The 16,253-nt window shown below is 38.3% G+C and overlaps 1 protein-coding gene across 6 annotated transcripts in view; it reads left to right on the top strand.

Annotated features, from left to right (window-relative positions):
* The window catches only part of BAIAP2L1 (BAR/IMD domain containing adaptor protein 2 like 1), an 86,997-nt gene that overhangs the window by 13,708 nt on the left and 57,036 nt on the right, over nt 1–16,253 (top strand). For 4 of the 6 annotated variants that reach the window (XM_049111140.1, XM_049111141.1, XM_025426205.3 and 1 more), the window contains exons 2-3: nt 10,080–10,155; nt 15,265–15,351. In XM_049111140.1, the coding sequence (XP_048967097.1) occupies nt 10,080–10,155; nt 15,265–15,351 (163 nt within the window). The remainder of the gene's footprint in view (nt 1–10,079; nt 10,156–15,264; nt 15,352–16,253) is intronic. The other 2 variants (XM_049111143.1, XM_049111142.1) reach the window with 2 other exon arrangements.

The following is a 16,253-nucleotide window of genomic DNA, read 5'->3' on the forward strand; positions in this document are numbered from 1 at the left end:
ATAACATTTTCATCATGCTATAAAGGTCCTTTGTGACCATGGCTGTCATTCTTCATTCTCATCCCAAGTCCCAGGCAACCTCTAATGTATTTTTGGTCTCTATAGATTTGTCTTACTAGGTATTTCATATAAATTGAATCATATAATATGTGGTCTTGTGTGACTTACCTTCTTTCAGCATGATGTTCATCCATGTTGTATGTATTGGTACATTATTACTTTTTATGGCTGAATAATCCATTTATGGGTGTACCGTGTTTGTTCATCTGTTCGCCAGTTGGTGAACATTTCCAGAGAGGGAGAAGCAGACTCCACACTGAGTGCCAGGCCTGACATGGGGCCTGATCCCAGGACCCTGAGATCATGACCTGAGCCCAAAGAGCCAGTTGCTTAACTGACTAAGCCACCCAGGTGCCCCTAACAAGATACTTTTTTGAGGGCCACGTTACTGTCTAATACTTAAAAAGTAATTTAAAAGCCAACTTGGAGAAACATAGAGTTGGGAAGGCAAAATTCACAAGGAAAACCCTGGCATTTTCAGATTTTGTAAGCTTGTTAGGACTTAGTAGGTATAGAGCAGAGCCTTACTACTTTTGTGACCCTCAGTTGGAGCTGTTACTTTGAGCTAATGAAGTTACAAGCAGTGTATTACCTCATGCCTGATTTTCATGGCTAATTGGCCCGCTGGGTCATTGTGTCTGTTGCATTATGTTCAGATGAGCTGAGGGCACACCGTGCAGCTTGATTCATCCATGAGCACATACATCTCTTCTGTAACAACAACAATAATCAAAAACTGCTGCTGAGTACATTTTGGGCATTGGTGGTCCAGGCACTGTTCTTGATGCCACAGGTCCTTGGCCTTATTTTATATGCAATTCCTGTTAAGGAAACACTAAACAGATTGGTTGTATCCTGTGGGGTAGTGAACAGCCTTTTGAAGGAAGAGAAGCAAGGAACAGAGTTAGGGGGTGATGGTGGGAGGTTAGAGGTCCTACTAGACATGGTAGGAGCCAAGTGGAGGAAAGTGTCTCAGAGGTTTGGAGCTAAAGACTGGTGGCTGGGTGTCCAGGAGGAGAGCCTTCAGGCGGAAGGAGAGCAAGTACAAAATCCCTGTTGTGGGAATGGGTTTGGTCTGTTCCGAGAACAGCCCAGAGGCCACTGTGCCTGGAGCACGGTGATTTGAGGCAGAGGAGGGAGTGGCCAGAGCCCAAACCTGCTTGATTATGGGAAATACACAGGCTTTGCGTGCCCTACCCTACTGTTAAAAGGATAACACTCTGATAACGTTAATCTGTGAGAGTTGAGGCTAAAACCATGATAATGTATGAGTAAACTACCTTTCCTTGTTTCTTTTCTATCAGATATTTTCAGTCATGTATACTTTTTTGATGCTGACAGGGGAAGCAGTTAAGGTTCTTTATAAAAGGTACTATTTTTCACTCATAGGAAAAAAAGTGTGACAGCTGGTTATGGGAGCACACGTTACTACAGCTTCTTTCTCCAGGGTGTTTGGTGGTATCTAACAAAATTGAAAAATTTGTCACATACCCTATGTCCTAGCAATTATTTTTCTAGGTAATTTCTTTGTACCTGTGTGTACAAGGAGATGTGTATAGTCCCTTGCCACATACTTTATATTAGCCAAAACTTATAAGCCATCTAAATGCCAATCAGGAAGTAAAGAAATTAGCCTAATTGATTGTGAGAGCTAGGAAGTCTGAAATCTGTAGGACAGGCTAGAAGCGTACACTGCAGGGCTTAAGCAGAATGGAGTCTTCCTCAGGGAAACCGTAGTTTTATTTAAAGGCTTTTCCGCTGATTTAAATGAAGTCTACCCAGATTATTGAGGATAATACTTAAACTGATTATAGATGTTAACCACATGTATAGAATTTCTTCAGAGCAACACCCACATTAGTATCTAATTGACTGACTGGGTACCTGGCATGCAGACACCTAAAGCTAGCTACCACAGTGGGAAGTTACAGAAGTAAAATAGGAATAGACCAGTCAATAGATAATGAGGTGGACAGCTCTTGGGAACATAATACTGAATAAAAAAATATAAGAGTGAAATGTATTATGATACCATTTATTAAAATGCATGAAGCAAAAGTATAGGTCATTCATAACTAAATATATGTACGTATAAAAGTAGAAAATGAACAGCATTCTTAATTGATAGTTCTCTGGGGAGACTTGGCCATGGTGGTTAAAGCATCCTGTGGTTTGGTAATATTGTTCTGCAATGTTTTAATTCCTTCACACTGAAGGAAATCAATATGGTAGTGTTAACCATTATACCTGTGAGGACACAGGTAGTTGAGGAATCTTTTTCTTTTCTTTTTAAGGGAAAGAGAAGAAGGTCACATATTTGTTTGCCTGAGTAGAATTGGTCAATATTTTACTGCTATTAGAAGATGTTCATAAAAAGTCAAGAGTAATATTACAAGAAATCCTCTAAAAAGAAAATAAGCATAGAGCCTGAAAAATAGCACTACATAAACATCAAAGTGTATCCCAAATGGAAAAAAAGGAATAAAATGTTCTCAACTGAATAAAAACACCTTCAATTTCCTTTGTACCCCACACTTTTTTTTAGAGGTTTATATATTCACGGTCTCTCTTGTCCTGATGTGATGCTTCAAGGTAGAATAGCCAGTATCACTTATTTTCATGTTACAGACAGGAAGTGAAGTATCTGGAAACATCTGTGGAAATGGGACTGTTCATCCATTTGAAGAGTTGACTAATATTTTAGAGCTTTTGTCTTGCAAAATTAATTACTACGATTGATTCGGTGTGCACTAAATGTCAAGTGCTTGGAAAAGCACATCAGTCTTCTATAAATAGTACTTATTATCTCACTGAATCTTCATACCCCACATGAGGTCCAAATGATCATTATTTACATTTTATAGAGGAGGAGATTGAGGCTTAGTGAGGTGGTGATTTAATTTGCCCAAGTTGTTTTCAGAGTTTTTTTATCCCGTGTTCCCCAGACCCATTGCTACTGGGATGGCAGGTAACAAATGATAGATAATACAAATTGATATATTCTGCAAGTTGATAGCTAGTAGCGTAGATAGATAATACAAACTGAAGGGAAACCAAAATACTATTTACATTTGGCTGATAAGCATTTTGTGTTTTATAAATTTGAATCTTGTGTATTTTTGCTGTAACTTAATGCTTCAAACAAAACATCTCTGTTGTCTTATTTTCCTTTACTTGGTTTGTGCTTCCCATTCAAGATGGGTATGGAAAACAGGATTCTTCTGACCATCTGTTAGCCTACAAGCAACTGCTCTTTTGCCAAATTTACTCACTAATATTTTCCCTAAAGGCAGAGGACATAATCAAGTACTGATGATGTTAGTACAGGAACAGCAGCTTCCAACAAACAACACAAGGAGGGAAGAAGATTTTCAAGTGATGTCTATCAGGACATCTGGGTGGCTCAGCAATTAAGCGCCTGCCTAGGGTTGGGTGTGATCCTGGAGTCTTGGGATCGAGTCCCACATCGAGTCCCACATCGGGCTCCCTGCATGGAGCCTGCTTCTCCCTCTGCCTGTGTCCCTGCCTCTCTCTCTGTGTATCTCTCATGAATAAATAAATAAAATCTTTAAAAAAAAAAAAAACAAAAAAACAATCAAATGATGTCTATCTAGAAGTATTCCCCCACAGTTTATCCTTATTAACAGATAATCTTGTCACATGAAATTAGAATGTTCCTTGATTAGTTTAAGCATTTGTAACATTGCTGGATTAATTTATGAGATTGTATAGAATAAAATATTGAAAATTTCAAGGACAATTATGTTATCTGAAGTGTGTTATAAAACTCTATTTGAGATTTTTAAATCACTGTTAAGAGTTTATTCTAGTGTAAATATTACCCGCATTTTTCAACTCAGAAAAATAAAACACTGAAATATCAAATAATTTGTCCTTGGTCATGTAGAGAATTGGAAAAAGAAACCAATTCTTAGAATTTTTTAAAAAAAGATCTTATTTATTTATTCACTAGAGACACTGAGAGGTAGAGACACAGGCAGAGGGAGAAGCCAGGCTCCCTGCGGGGAGCCTGATGTGGGACTCAATCCCAGGACCCTGGGATCATGACCTGAGCCAAAGGCAGATGCTCAACCGCTGAGCCACCGAGGCGTCCCCAATTCTTAGAAATTTAAAGTCAGCTCAGTTTAACTATCTGCCTAGTCATAATTGTATTAATTTATGCTTCATAGTCTATAGTTCCATATTGGTAAAGGTAATAATATTTCAAAAATGAAAGAAAAATCTGAATAGTGAGGAAGTTAAAACCATCATGAGATTGTATAATTCATTTTAAAATTATGATGTGTAGGTCTACAGGAAGCAGAGAGAAATGAATGAGATAAACGGGCCAGCTAGAAATCTGGTGGAAAGTGCCTGTAGGTTCTGAGTAGCCTGTTTGTCAACATTTTATTTGGAACAGCTGACAGTTGATTCTCCTATCCCGCTGATTGAGCTTTTGTCTTAGAACCAATTCCTCTTCATATGAGACACAGCACAAGTAGAACAGTGATATCACCAGTTATTATAGCTTAGACTATCCATATTGATCTTTGAATGGAAATGAAAGTCATCGTGTTTGAAATTGGTTTGGGAAATTATCCTCCTTGCCCGCGATAACAGATAGAATACATACTAAGCTTTTGTTATTGATTGTAACAAAATTGTGTTTCTTGGATCATTAATACCTTTTATACTTTGTATCTTAAACCTTTTATTCTTAGTGCCAAACCTAAATTAAAATAGATTAGTTAATTACTACTGGTGATTTTTCTCTAAATCCTAGGTTATATAAAAAAATTTAGGTCTTAACAAGCCTTAACACAGCATGTGACCTATGAAAGGACAGCTGCCCTCTCAAAAAAAATGTGGGACCCATCCAATTCACAAAGATATCCACTGCTACTTGTGAAATTTTACAGATCATGGAATACAAAGGCAGCACTGCCTTTTTGTTCCTGGGTTTAAAAATACATGTACTTCAGCTAAAATAACTAGATTAATGGCCAACAGCCAGGGTTGAAATGGATTTTCCACTGTTCAAAGGGGGCAAAGTTTCTGGGGGAAAAATTTCTGTACCTAAAGCTAAATAATGAGGAATTGAATGTTGAACTTAGAAGCTTAAAAACTCTTGTATTGTTTTCTCTGAAGCTTAATGTAGTTCCAGGTCTTATTAGTTAACCTGTTTTTCCCCAGTAGCATCATTTGGGTAGTGGTTTATGCTTGGTGTTAATTTTGGAAGTTCTCATTAATTCATTGTTCATATTTTAAGATAAGACCTAACATGTAAACATTTCAAGAATTTTATCAAGAAACCAAATTATATTTTTCCCTCATTTGGGTAAGCTGAATTCAGAATAATCTTAAAGAACATAGATCTGGGCTTCTTTTTATGACTGTTTATATGCTAGTAGACAGGGTTAGTTCTGTATCTTTTTCCTTATATTCTTACCCATTGAGACTTGGCCTCATAAGATTATTATAAGAATTTATTTTTATTTTTTTATTTTTTTTTATTACAAGAATTTAACATGGGGGCACCTGGGTGGCTCAGTGGTTGAGCATCTGCCTTTGGCTCAGGTCGTGATCCTGGTGTCCTGGGATTGAGTCCCACATTGGGCTTCCCATGGGGAGCCTACTTCTCCCTCTGCCTATGTCTCTGCCTCTCTCTCTTTGTCTCTCATGAATAAATAAATAAAATCTTAAAAGAGAATTCTAAATGTTTTTAAAAGTTTTTTCTTTTATATCAGAACTTATGTTCTCAACATCCAGACTTGGTGTCATAAGATTATTATAAGAATTTTTAATGATATTTGAAAAGTAGTATCTTTTTATTAAAAAGTGATTATTTTTTAATGAAATTCTTAGATTTTTTAAATTATGAAATCTCCTACATTGCTGATGGTAATGTAAAATGGCACAGGCACTCTGGAAAATAGTTTGGCAGTTTCTTACAAAGTTAAACATACACCTATATGACGCAGCAGCTGAACTCTTAGATATTTATCCTGGAGATATGCACACTTATGTTCACACACACACACACACACACACACATACACACGCAAAATATGTGTGATTGTCCATATCAGGTTTATTTGCAATTGCTGGAGACTATAAACATCCCAAATGTTCAGTGGGCAAATGTATGAACTGTGATACATCCATACTAAGGGATACTACTAGTCAAAAAAGGGAAAAAATTATTGATACATTGATACATCCATTGATATGGATGGTTCTTAAGGACATTGTGCTGAGTGAAAAAGTCAGTGTCAAAGGTCACATATTATATGATTCCATTTATATAACATCCTCACAAAAAAAAAAAATATATAACATCCTCACAATGACAAAATTACAGTGATTGAGATCAGTGGTTGCCAGGAATGGTGGTGAGGGTATGGCTATAAAGGGGTAGCACAAGGGAGGGAGATCATTATGTTACGGGAACAATTCTGTATTATCACTGTAATGATGATTATACAAATCTATACATGTGGTAAGATTTCATAGAAACAGTGCACCCCTTTCCCAAATGAGTGATACAAAAATTGGTGAATACAAATAAAGTCTATAGTTTAGCTAAGAAGTGTTGTACCAGTGTCAATTTCCTGGTTTTGATAATATACTATGGTTATATAAGTTAGCATTGGGGGAAGCATACCTGAGAACTCTGTGCAGTTTTTACAACTTCTTGTGAATTTTAAGTGATTTCAAAATAAGCCTAAAAACAAGGGAACTGAGAAAAGATAATAGAAATAGCAGCTGTGGCCACAGATCCCTGTGATCATCAGGTATTGAGGCTTACCGTCTTGCAGAGAGACTAATAGGGGAGTCATCATTGGTTTTGGAGCTTTATGGCTACTGGTTGTGAATGCAGCTCAAACAGATAACTGGCTCTAATAACACAGGATGAATAGACTTCCAGTTAAGCACAACAGATTGACCATGACTTTTCTTTTTCTTCTAAGAATACATTGAAGTGATAGCAAGAGAACTTAAAGGGAAAGAGGGGGGGAACCTCCTAAATCCATATTGTAAAAGGCTGGCCAAAGGCCTAAGAAAATTTGGGGAAAACAGAAAATGGACAGAGGAGTAGTAGCTGCCTTAAGAAAACATAAAGAGTCTGCAATGGGAGTACTGATGAGAGCTGAACCATTCACCCCCAGAGAACTCCAGAGGCTGAGGAGCAGTCCCACAGAAGGTGGGGATGGAGGGCATACCTAGGGGTAGTATAGGAGTTACACAAGTTAAACTGCCCGGTTCCCTTTCCTACCCCAACCACCACTACTACCAGCAGCTCCCCCTGCCTGGCAGACTGGAGATTTAATCTTAGGCTATATTGAATCAGAGGAGTTCTCCATGTGAAAACACCAGCAGGAAGGAATAAACCTTGGAGTAGAGAGCAGGGGAATTCAGTAAAAATCAGCCCAGTAAACTGTGGAATTGCCAACCCAGTCCCCTTCCTGGTGGGGAAAGCTGACGACCTGGTGATTGCCTCTTCCCCTACCCTTGATGGGAAATGAGAAACTTCTCCAGAGAGAGTCAGTGGACTCTGGTTACTGTCACAGGGCCATTTTCTCTATAGCTGACTTGTCAGGTCACTCTGAAAAGTCATTTTGAATGAAGCCTGCTAATCAACAACTACCCTGTATACACACCCACACACACAAGCTTCCAACCAGCATTTTAGGGCTTTACTCTTAAATACAAGCTGACAGGGATCACCAGATGTTTGAGGAAAACCTCCAACACAAAAGACAGATGGATACTAAACAATGAAAAGAAATAATCAGGAGATAATATGGGAAACTGGAAGAAAATAAAAAATATTCAGTTTATTCAGATTAGAGACGATATTACATTTACAAAACAGGATGCTTTTTTGTTTTGTTTTATTATATTTATTGCTTTTATTTTTTAATACTTATATATCTTTAAAGATTTTATTTGAGAGAGTGTGTGCATGTGTGAGCAGAGGGGAGGGATAGAGGGAGAAGCGGACTCCCGGCTGACAGCTGACTTCTCAATAGCATAACTGGTTATTAAAAATAGTGGAGCAATATCTTTAAAATTCTAAGGGAGAATCGCTTTAGCTCTGTAATATTTAGCCCAGCAAAATATCAATCAAATGTCAAGGTAAAGATAATTTCAGACACATGGGGACTCAAATTTCATCTCTTATGCATCATTTCTTAGGTCGTTCTTGGAGAATGATCTACAGCAAATAGGAATAAATGAAGAAAGAGGAAGGTGTGGAGTCCAGTTAATGAGACCTTTAACACGGGATCAGAAAGGGACATGCAAGGGTAACAGCGTGGCAGGGACAGTCAGGCCAGACTGAGCAAGAGGACGAAGAGTCCTTGGAGGAAGTTCTGGAGGAAAATGGAAGATTAGTTGACAACTTTGTGCATTTGAAAAATAATACTGATAGATTTCTGCTAGATGTGATGGAGCATGTGGAAAAATTTAAGGTAGATTCATGGAAAACTAAGCTGGAGGGGAGGGGGATGGGATGATTGTTAATCCCAGGAGAAGAAAAGAGGTACCAAGAAAGGAAACCTAATCCTTATTACATTCCTTGCATTGTAGTGACCGATATTTACAAAGTCATAATAAACCCTGACTATTGACTTACCAGGAAATTGCCATTTAATTATATAGGAAAGATTGAGGTAGGGCAAGTGGGGTGATATGAAGAATTGAGCCCTCTTTTACTGTAGTAGAAAGCCAGTAGTTATCCAAAATTGAGAAATCAAGAATATTATCCAAAACTATGGTAGATAAACACAAGAAGAGCAGCTTAGTTGAAAGTGCTCATGGGAGTAAGTTCAGGTTTGAAGAAAGGTTGAGCCAGGCATTGTTTTTCATGATAAGCCTTTATCACTGTTTGATAGAAGTTATTATGTTCTCTCTGTACTGATTTATAAAGGAGAACCTTTTTATTCTGAAGAGCATGCGTATCAAGTATCTGCCCCTTTGAATGTTGTGTATTTTTCATTCTTTTTATTGCCTGGTCCTCTACAAACAGGGTTCACATTTTGACAGAGGACGTAAGGAGATTTGAGTAGTCTATTTGGAATGATTAATATTGTGAAGCTCATTATTCATAGGTGAAACAAATACATTCAGTCACCATGTGTTCTAAGTCAAGTTACAGCCCCACAGGAATGATGTGTTATCTGTACTTCAGATTTAGGATATTTTAAGTTTAGATCAACATTCTAATCAATTGCCTTAAATTATCATAGCATTTGTCTCTATGTTGATGACTTTCTAGTGCTATAGGAGTAATACTTTTAGAAATGAAAACCATGACATTTGCACAGATATGGCATCATGAAATCCATGAGAGGGAAACCATGCCTTCCCAGCTACTACTGTGTGCATAGAACCTACCACTTGATGTTACTCCACAAATACTTAATGAATAAACTGATCACTAGGGAAAAAAATGCCAGCGACCACCTAGACGGAAGGTTGCAGGCTGGACTGTATCCCAGAACTATCAGCAATACCCACCCTTATACCTTCTCCTGATAACTAAGTGTAGTAAAAACAAGATCTCTTAGAAATTTCTGTTCAGTTGATAATGAAAATATTGCTCATGTAATTAAGTTCCGGTCACGTGCAACTGTTTTTAACACTAGCCTGACAACCATTAACCTACTTAAACCGCAAAGGGAGTATCAGCTTCTGGGCCCCATAGCCCCCATGGGGTATGCTTTGTAGGTGTGCATGTCTGCTACTTGATCCATTTACAGTAGGTTCTAGGCAGCCCTTGGGCAATGGAAGACCTCCAGGATTACATATGCCTTGCTGATGCAAGCACCCTGTTCCATGTACAGCTCTGTGCTGTTTACCATATGTGTTCTTCATTATTTTAAAATAAACATTCATGGCTTTCTGGACTGTACCGTCAAGTATACATAGATATCCCAGGCTATGTAGTGACAAAATCTAAAGATGATCTACTGTTTGCTTATTTTATTAATTTGTTTATTTTGTTTATTTGTCAGAATGTTATGGAACAGTTCAATCCTGGGCTACGAAATTTAATAAACCTAGGAAAAAATTATGAAAAAGCTGTTAATGGTAAGTCTCTTTTCTAAATTTATAAATATGGTGCACCTATAAAAACCATTCATTAAATATTCTACTTAATTATTTTGAAGTGCTTAATAGTGAACTCTTAAAATATCTTTAAGTTGGTAGAAATTATTTACATTTCATTGTAGAAGTTTGCAATGATAGGATATTAATATATTTGAGATGAATAAATGGAATCATAACCAATAATACATTAAATGGTAATTAATTGAATTTTTTTTTTTTAATATTTTATTTATTTATTCATGAGAGAGACAGAGACATAGGCAGAGGGAGAAGCTGGCTCCCCATAGGGAGCCTGTTGCTGGACTCAATCCCAGGACCCCGGGATCACACCCTGAGCCAAAGGTAGATGCTCAACCCCTGAGCCACCGAGGCGTCCCAATTAATTGAACTTAAATTTACAAAATTAATGGAGTAATAGACTGTATACATGATGCATTTTAATGATCAAATCATAGTTTTTTGGCATGACTCAGTGTTTTTTTATGACTCCGTGTTTTATATCTTGCCATAAACATGTTTTCTACTTTGCAAACCAACTTCTTTATGAACTAATAACACATATGAAATGTATACTTAAAATATTTGTTAGTAAAAAAAAAAAAAAATATTTGTTAGTATCTTGCGGATACAGAGGAATTGTTCTCTTTCTATAGAAGAATTCTTTGCTTTTGGGTGTATAACTTGTGATAGTGATATGAGCAAATAGTTAGCCTGAATGGAAAAACATCTAAATTAAAGGTTGAACTTAGATTCTCATTTCAAAATGAGTGCTTCCGTAAAATGAATTCAAGCATTGGCTTTGTGAACCAGAGTTGTATGCTAGTTTCAGGAGGTTTCATTTGAGGAAGCTGACATGCATTTCCCTAATAAAAGGTGAATGTTATCAATGATTACCTTAAAAACTTGAGATGCTACTAATCATCAGATTCTAACACGGGCAAAACAAGTCTTCCTGTGTAACAAGTATCACCTCCAAAATATTCAGACCCCAGTTCACCCTCTACTCTGGTTCACAAAGACCACCAAGTAATGAGTAGAAAAGACTTCAGATCAAGTTTTGTGTCTTTTATGTATGTATCTTTTGTTTTTCTCTTTCACCATGGCCAGCACCTTTGGCTGCTCCCTCTTGAGATTTTGAAAAGAAAACTGTGACCTCACACACCCTCAGCATAAGCATGCCCCAGGAAAGGAGTGTGGTAGCTAGACTGTATGACAGGTGCCCAGTTGTCACGGTCATGGAAAAGTAAAGTGCTTATTTACTTTCTTGATCTCTGTGCTATTTACCAGAGATTTTCAGCATCGGGAAATCCTCCCTCACCCCCAAGTAGTGTCAGTGACTTCTGCAGGTAAGCCCTCACTCCTTCAAAGAACAGGAAGGAGATTTGTTTTAGAATTCTTGCACAACTGATTCTCCCTTGATGACTGCTTAGTCATAAGGCCACAAAGTCATGGCCTTAGATGCCCCTGTGAAGGAAATCACCATGACCTGCAAGTGGTTTTTTGTTGTTGTTGTTGTTGTTGTTTTTCCTTCTAGCACTTGCTGCCTCTCTGAAACAGAGTTTTATAAGGTGACTCAGGGACCTTCCAGCAGTTTAGTCTCTTGTTAACAAGGCTTCTCCTCAAGGGGACTATTCTGTACTTTGAAAGTATTTCCAGTATTTTTGCAGGCCATCTGTTTTTTACTCAAGCCATTGAGAAATTGAGATGAATTTGTGAAGTCCTTGGTAAGAGTTTGTAGTATAGTTGAGGATGCCAGATGTGCAGTCGACACTCAGGTCATAAATCAGGACAACATGTACAGCTAACAAAGAGCATGGGACGAGCAATGTCACAGGAATTTGAGCAGTCAAGGTTGTTGGGGGACAGGGAAGGGAGGGGGACTTGTAGAAGCTGTGCTGGGTGACAAATGGTAGGTTTCAGGCAGAATAGACCACATCCAAGCCAAGATTTGAGGTCCACATTGGCATGGGTGGGAAGCTGTTGGGAAATAGTAAAATACAAGCTGGAGTAGGGTCAGGTTATTAATGCATTTGCAGCATCAGTTACCTATTGTCACATAATCAGGTGTCCCTAAACTTGGTGGCTTAAGATAACAATAGTTAATTATTTCTTAAGTCCTGTAAAGGCAATGCAGTTCTCTATCCCCCAGGGTCCCAATCCTACAGTTGCAGTCAGTAGGGGCACTGGGCTCTCTCCCTCCCATGGGCATAGTAGGCTGTTCTAAAGTGCAAACCCCTGTGGGAGTTATGCTTGCTGGTACCCCATTGGCCAAAGCAAGTCAGATGACCAAGCCACCCATTGATATATAGGCTACTACAAAGCTTGGGAATTCCGGAAAGTGTGGTTTATTGAAGACCATTGCTGTACAAATCTATCATGAACTCTGGAGTACTGACTTACACTGTGGGCAGTGGAGGCCATTAAAAGTTTTTGAGAAGAACTGTAACCTGATGAAATCATATTTTAAGGGAAAATTATCTGGTAGAAGTATATAGATTAAATTGATGAATTGGTCAGCCACTAAAATAGAACAAATATGCTTTGTCCTTAAAACAATAAGTGATAGAGGGCCACCTGGGTGGCTCAGCGGTTTAGTGCCTCCCTTCAGCTCAGGTCGTGATCCTGGAGTCCCAGGATCGGGTCCCTCATCGGGCTCCCTGCATGGAGCCTGCTTCTCCCTCTGCCTGTGTTTCTGCCTCTCTCTCTGTGTCTCTCATGAATAAATAAATAAAATCTTAAAAAAAAAAAGTTATAGAAAATCTCAATGTATTCACAAAGGGGGGGATAGCAAAATTATGAAAATATTATTTGATTTTTTTTTTATAAAGTTCTGGGTAAATTAGTTTTTATTTTTGTTAAAGATGTATTTATTCATGAGAGACACACAGAGAGAGAGGCAGAGACATAGGCAGAGGGTAAAGCAGGCTCCCCATAGGGAGCCCAATGTGAGACTCAATCTCGGATCCTGGGATCACGCCCTGAGCCAAAGGCAGATGCTCAACCCCTGAGCCACCCAGGCATCCCAAATTTTATAGTTTTTAAAGTTAATTCCACTTTATCATAAAAGCAAGGATATTTTACCATTCTGAGGTTAGTTTTATTTTATTTATTTTTTTTTCTGAGGTTAGTTTTAAATATAAGAAATGTTAATGAAAATTTTCTTTCTTGTTAATGAAAAATTTTGATGTAACATGTGAATGTAGACCAAAAATTTTGTTTATATATTGTATAAAACTGTATGCTATTCTCCCATCAATCTGCTTGTCAGCTTTATCAGTATCTTACAATTTAAAATCTTCATATTAAAATATTGCATGTATTAACTTGATAGTTTATTGGCTACCAACCTTGTTTTTAAGTGGAGTCTTCTCTTTTTTTAGTTCTGGCTGAGACCAGAGACTCGAAAAGTACCATAAGTTAGAACTGAGGAAGTGACCTTAGCTGGAGTTGTGTGCACTCCCTCTTATTTGCCACGACCTTGGGCATGTCCCAGCATATCTCTGCTCTGCTCTCCTTCATGAAACAGGGTGATAACACCACTGACCCACGTCTTCATATTTCTAGGTAGATGAACTTAAATAATGGCTTGGAAAGTCCACATAAATGCTAATTGTTACTGTTCTTTTTTACAATTATGCTTCAAGGTTATTCTCAGTCTTATGAAGTAATCCTATAATAGAGCATAATCATTCTTAAACTTGTATGCATATATAGTAAAAGCTGTCAGTTCTGTAATTTTTTAACTCTTCAAGAAATGCTACCATCGATGAATTTGCCATGAAACTACTGCTTTTTTGGCCAGGAATATCTTCATCTGGACTTGTATATAACTTGTTCTGTGACACCCTCCCTCATTTTTTATACTTGAAATGCCTTTTTTAATTCACCATTTTAAAACAATATCCATTATAAAATTGGGGCAAAGCAGTTGGTATGGCCTCTAGTTTTCTTTGCAGTAAAAGGAAAGGAATCTTAGAGATTCCTAAGGGCACTTTTAGCTCCAAAATTCTATAATCTTCAAAGTTGGTCTTCAAGTGAAATACATTTTCTTCAAAATCACCCGAAGTAGGCTAGGTCTTGTTGAAAAGCTTGCTTGTTGTACATTGTCAATCTCCTCAAACTTAGCTTGTTGTAAAGTGAAAGAAGGAATCCATATTAATAGCTTCCATTTATTTGTCTTGTGCTCACAGTATTAGGACATTTTATAGATGACCATCCTTTGCTTCAGAAAGGATAGCTACATTGCCCAAGGAGGTCATGTCATTAAAAGTAAAGGTTCAAACCCGAGTCTGTCCTGCCCCCAATTTCCTTCCCCAAAGAAAAATCAGAAACAGATTTCTGTACCTTATAATTTAGTCTTCAGAATCAATTTGAAAGGAGAAGTAGTATTTTTAGGATGATTAGAATTCAGTTTATATAGCAATAAAAGTTTTCCTTGTCTCTGCCAAAGGGTATAGTAGAGGGAGGATAGAAACTTCAGTTATTTTTCAGTAATTCTGTTGTGTTTTTGTAATGATAATGTATTTCAAATTTCATAGATTTTTTTTTTCCCTAACAGCAAGGATATTGTTCTGAGCCACAGGCTCAGAATACCCTTTTTCAATAGAAAAAAATAAAAACTCCATTGAAAGACCAGGTTCCTGGGCCACCCTATACAATTTTTTTTAACTAATAATGTTGTAGACCTGTATAGCTGTAGAATAACCAGCTGAGGAAAGATTTCTTGCTGGAGTGGATGTGTTTCCAGCCCTGATTTGATATTGAAAACATCCACGCTGGAACTGGTATCATGTTGAAGGCAGGGCCTTTTCTAGATTCCAGTACCTGCTGTTGAATGTTCCTAAAGTCTAAGGTAAGGATCCTATATGGTTTTCCACCAGGTGAGGGCCTCTGGAAGAGCAGTGAAGGGACCACTGCCCCTTGGCACAGCAATTAAGCAAAAGCCCTGACTTCTGAGAGCCACCATCGGCACAGCCCAAATCTTCCTGCCCTGGAAGGGACTGAGGGATATTTGGAAGCAAACCTCAATGGCACTTCCTCTTTTCTTTGTCTGAGTGATGACTTGTGTGTGTCACCTTCCTTGTCTAGCTATGATCCTTGCGGGAAAAGCCTACTACGATGGAGTGGCCAAGATTGGTGAGATTGCCACCGGGTCCCCCGTGTCAACAGAACTGGGTGAGCTGACTGTCCTTTATATACAAACGCAAGTTGAGCTGGTTCCAGGGCCTTTCCTCTTGTGAGCCCTTGAAAGAAACATGAAGTGGCTCAAATCCAGAGTAGTAAGAAGAACTAGCCCAGTATTCCAGTGTGTTCACTTCTGGAATGATTGAGTTTGCTGTGGTCTGTTGAAAGTGGAGGCTTAGTTAGAGGGCAGGCCAAGCCCAATGACTGGCCTCCTTGCTCCCTAGGAATTGAGCTTCTGGCTCTAAACTTGGGCCCGAGCTCTTCCCCTTGGATCCCTGGAGCATAAAGCCCCAGGAGCTTTGACCTACATTCTTAACAGAAGGAGATGGGCACCGCAGGCCTCCTGACTCTGGCAGGAGTGTTTCCTGTGACTCACCTAGCAGAAAGTCAGACTCCTTTACGTCCTGCTCTTGGCTCTCACTGCTTCCACAGTTGCTCTCAGTTGTGATTTTTCCGGTTTTGCTGGTATGAATTGATCTCCTGTGCACATGCGGAGGGCAGCCACGCCCTCAGCAGCACTAGTTGCAGAGGGAATCTGGGTTTCTGTTTACAGAGTCCATTCACTGCGCCCTCTCCTATGGGTGGAAAAGTCACTGTTTTTCCTTTTCTAATAACCCCACACATAACCATCATTTTAAAATCTTGAATAAAGAATGAATATGTTTTGTTTTAAATTAAAATGTTTTTCTTTTTACAAAGGGTAAGATTTCTGGCTTTAAAGTATTTGTCATAATTTGAAATGTTCAGCATAGCAGAAGAAAATATTGGTGAAGTGGGTGTATTTAAAGAAAAGTGTGTCTCCAATTAAAAAGCAAAAAGGGAAGCTGAGAAGAGGTGTGTATAAACAAACATTTAGGAATCAAATAATTCACATCATTTCTGTAAAGTGTCTT

The sequence above is a fragment of the Canis lupus genome, chromosome 6, assembly GCF_003254725.2.
Source record: "Canis lupus dingo isolate Sandy chromosome 6, ASM325472v2, whole genome shotgun sequence".
Lineage (NCBI taxonomy): Eukaryota > Metazoa > Chordata > Mammalia > Carnivora > Canidae > Canis > Canis lupus.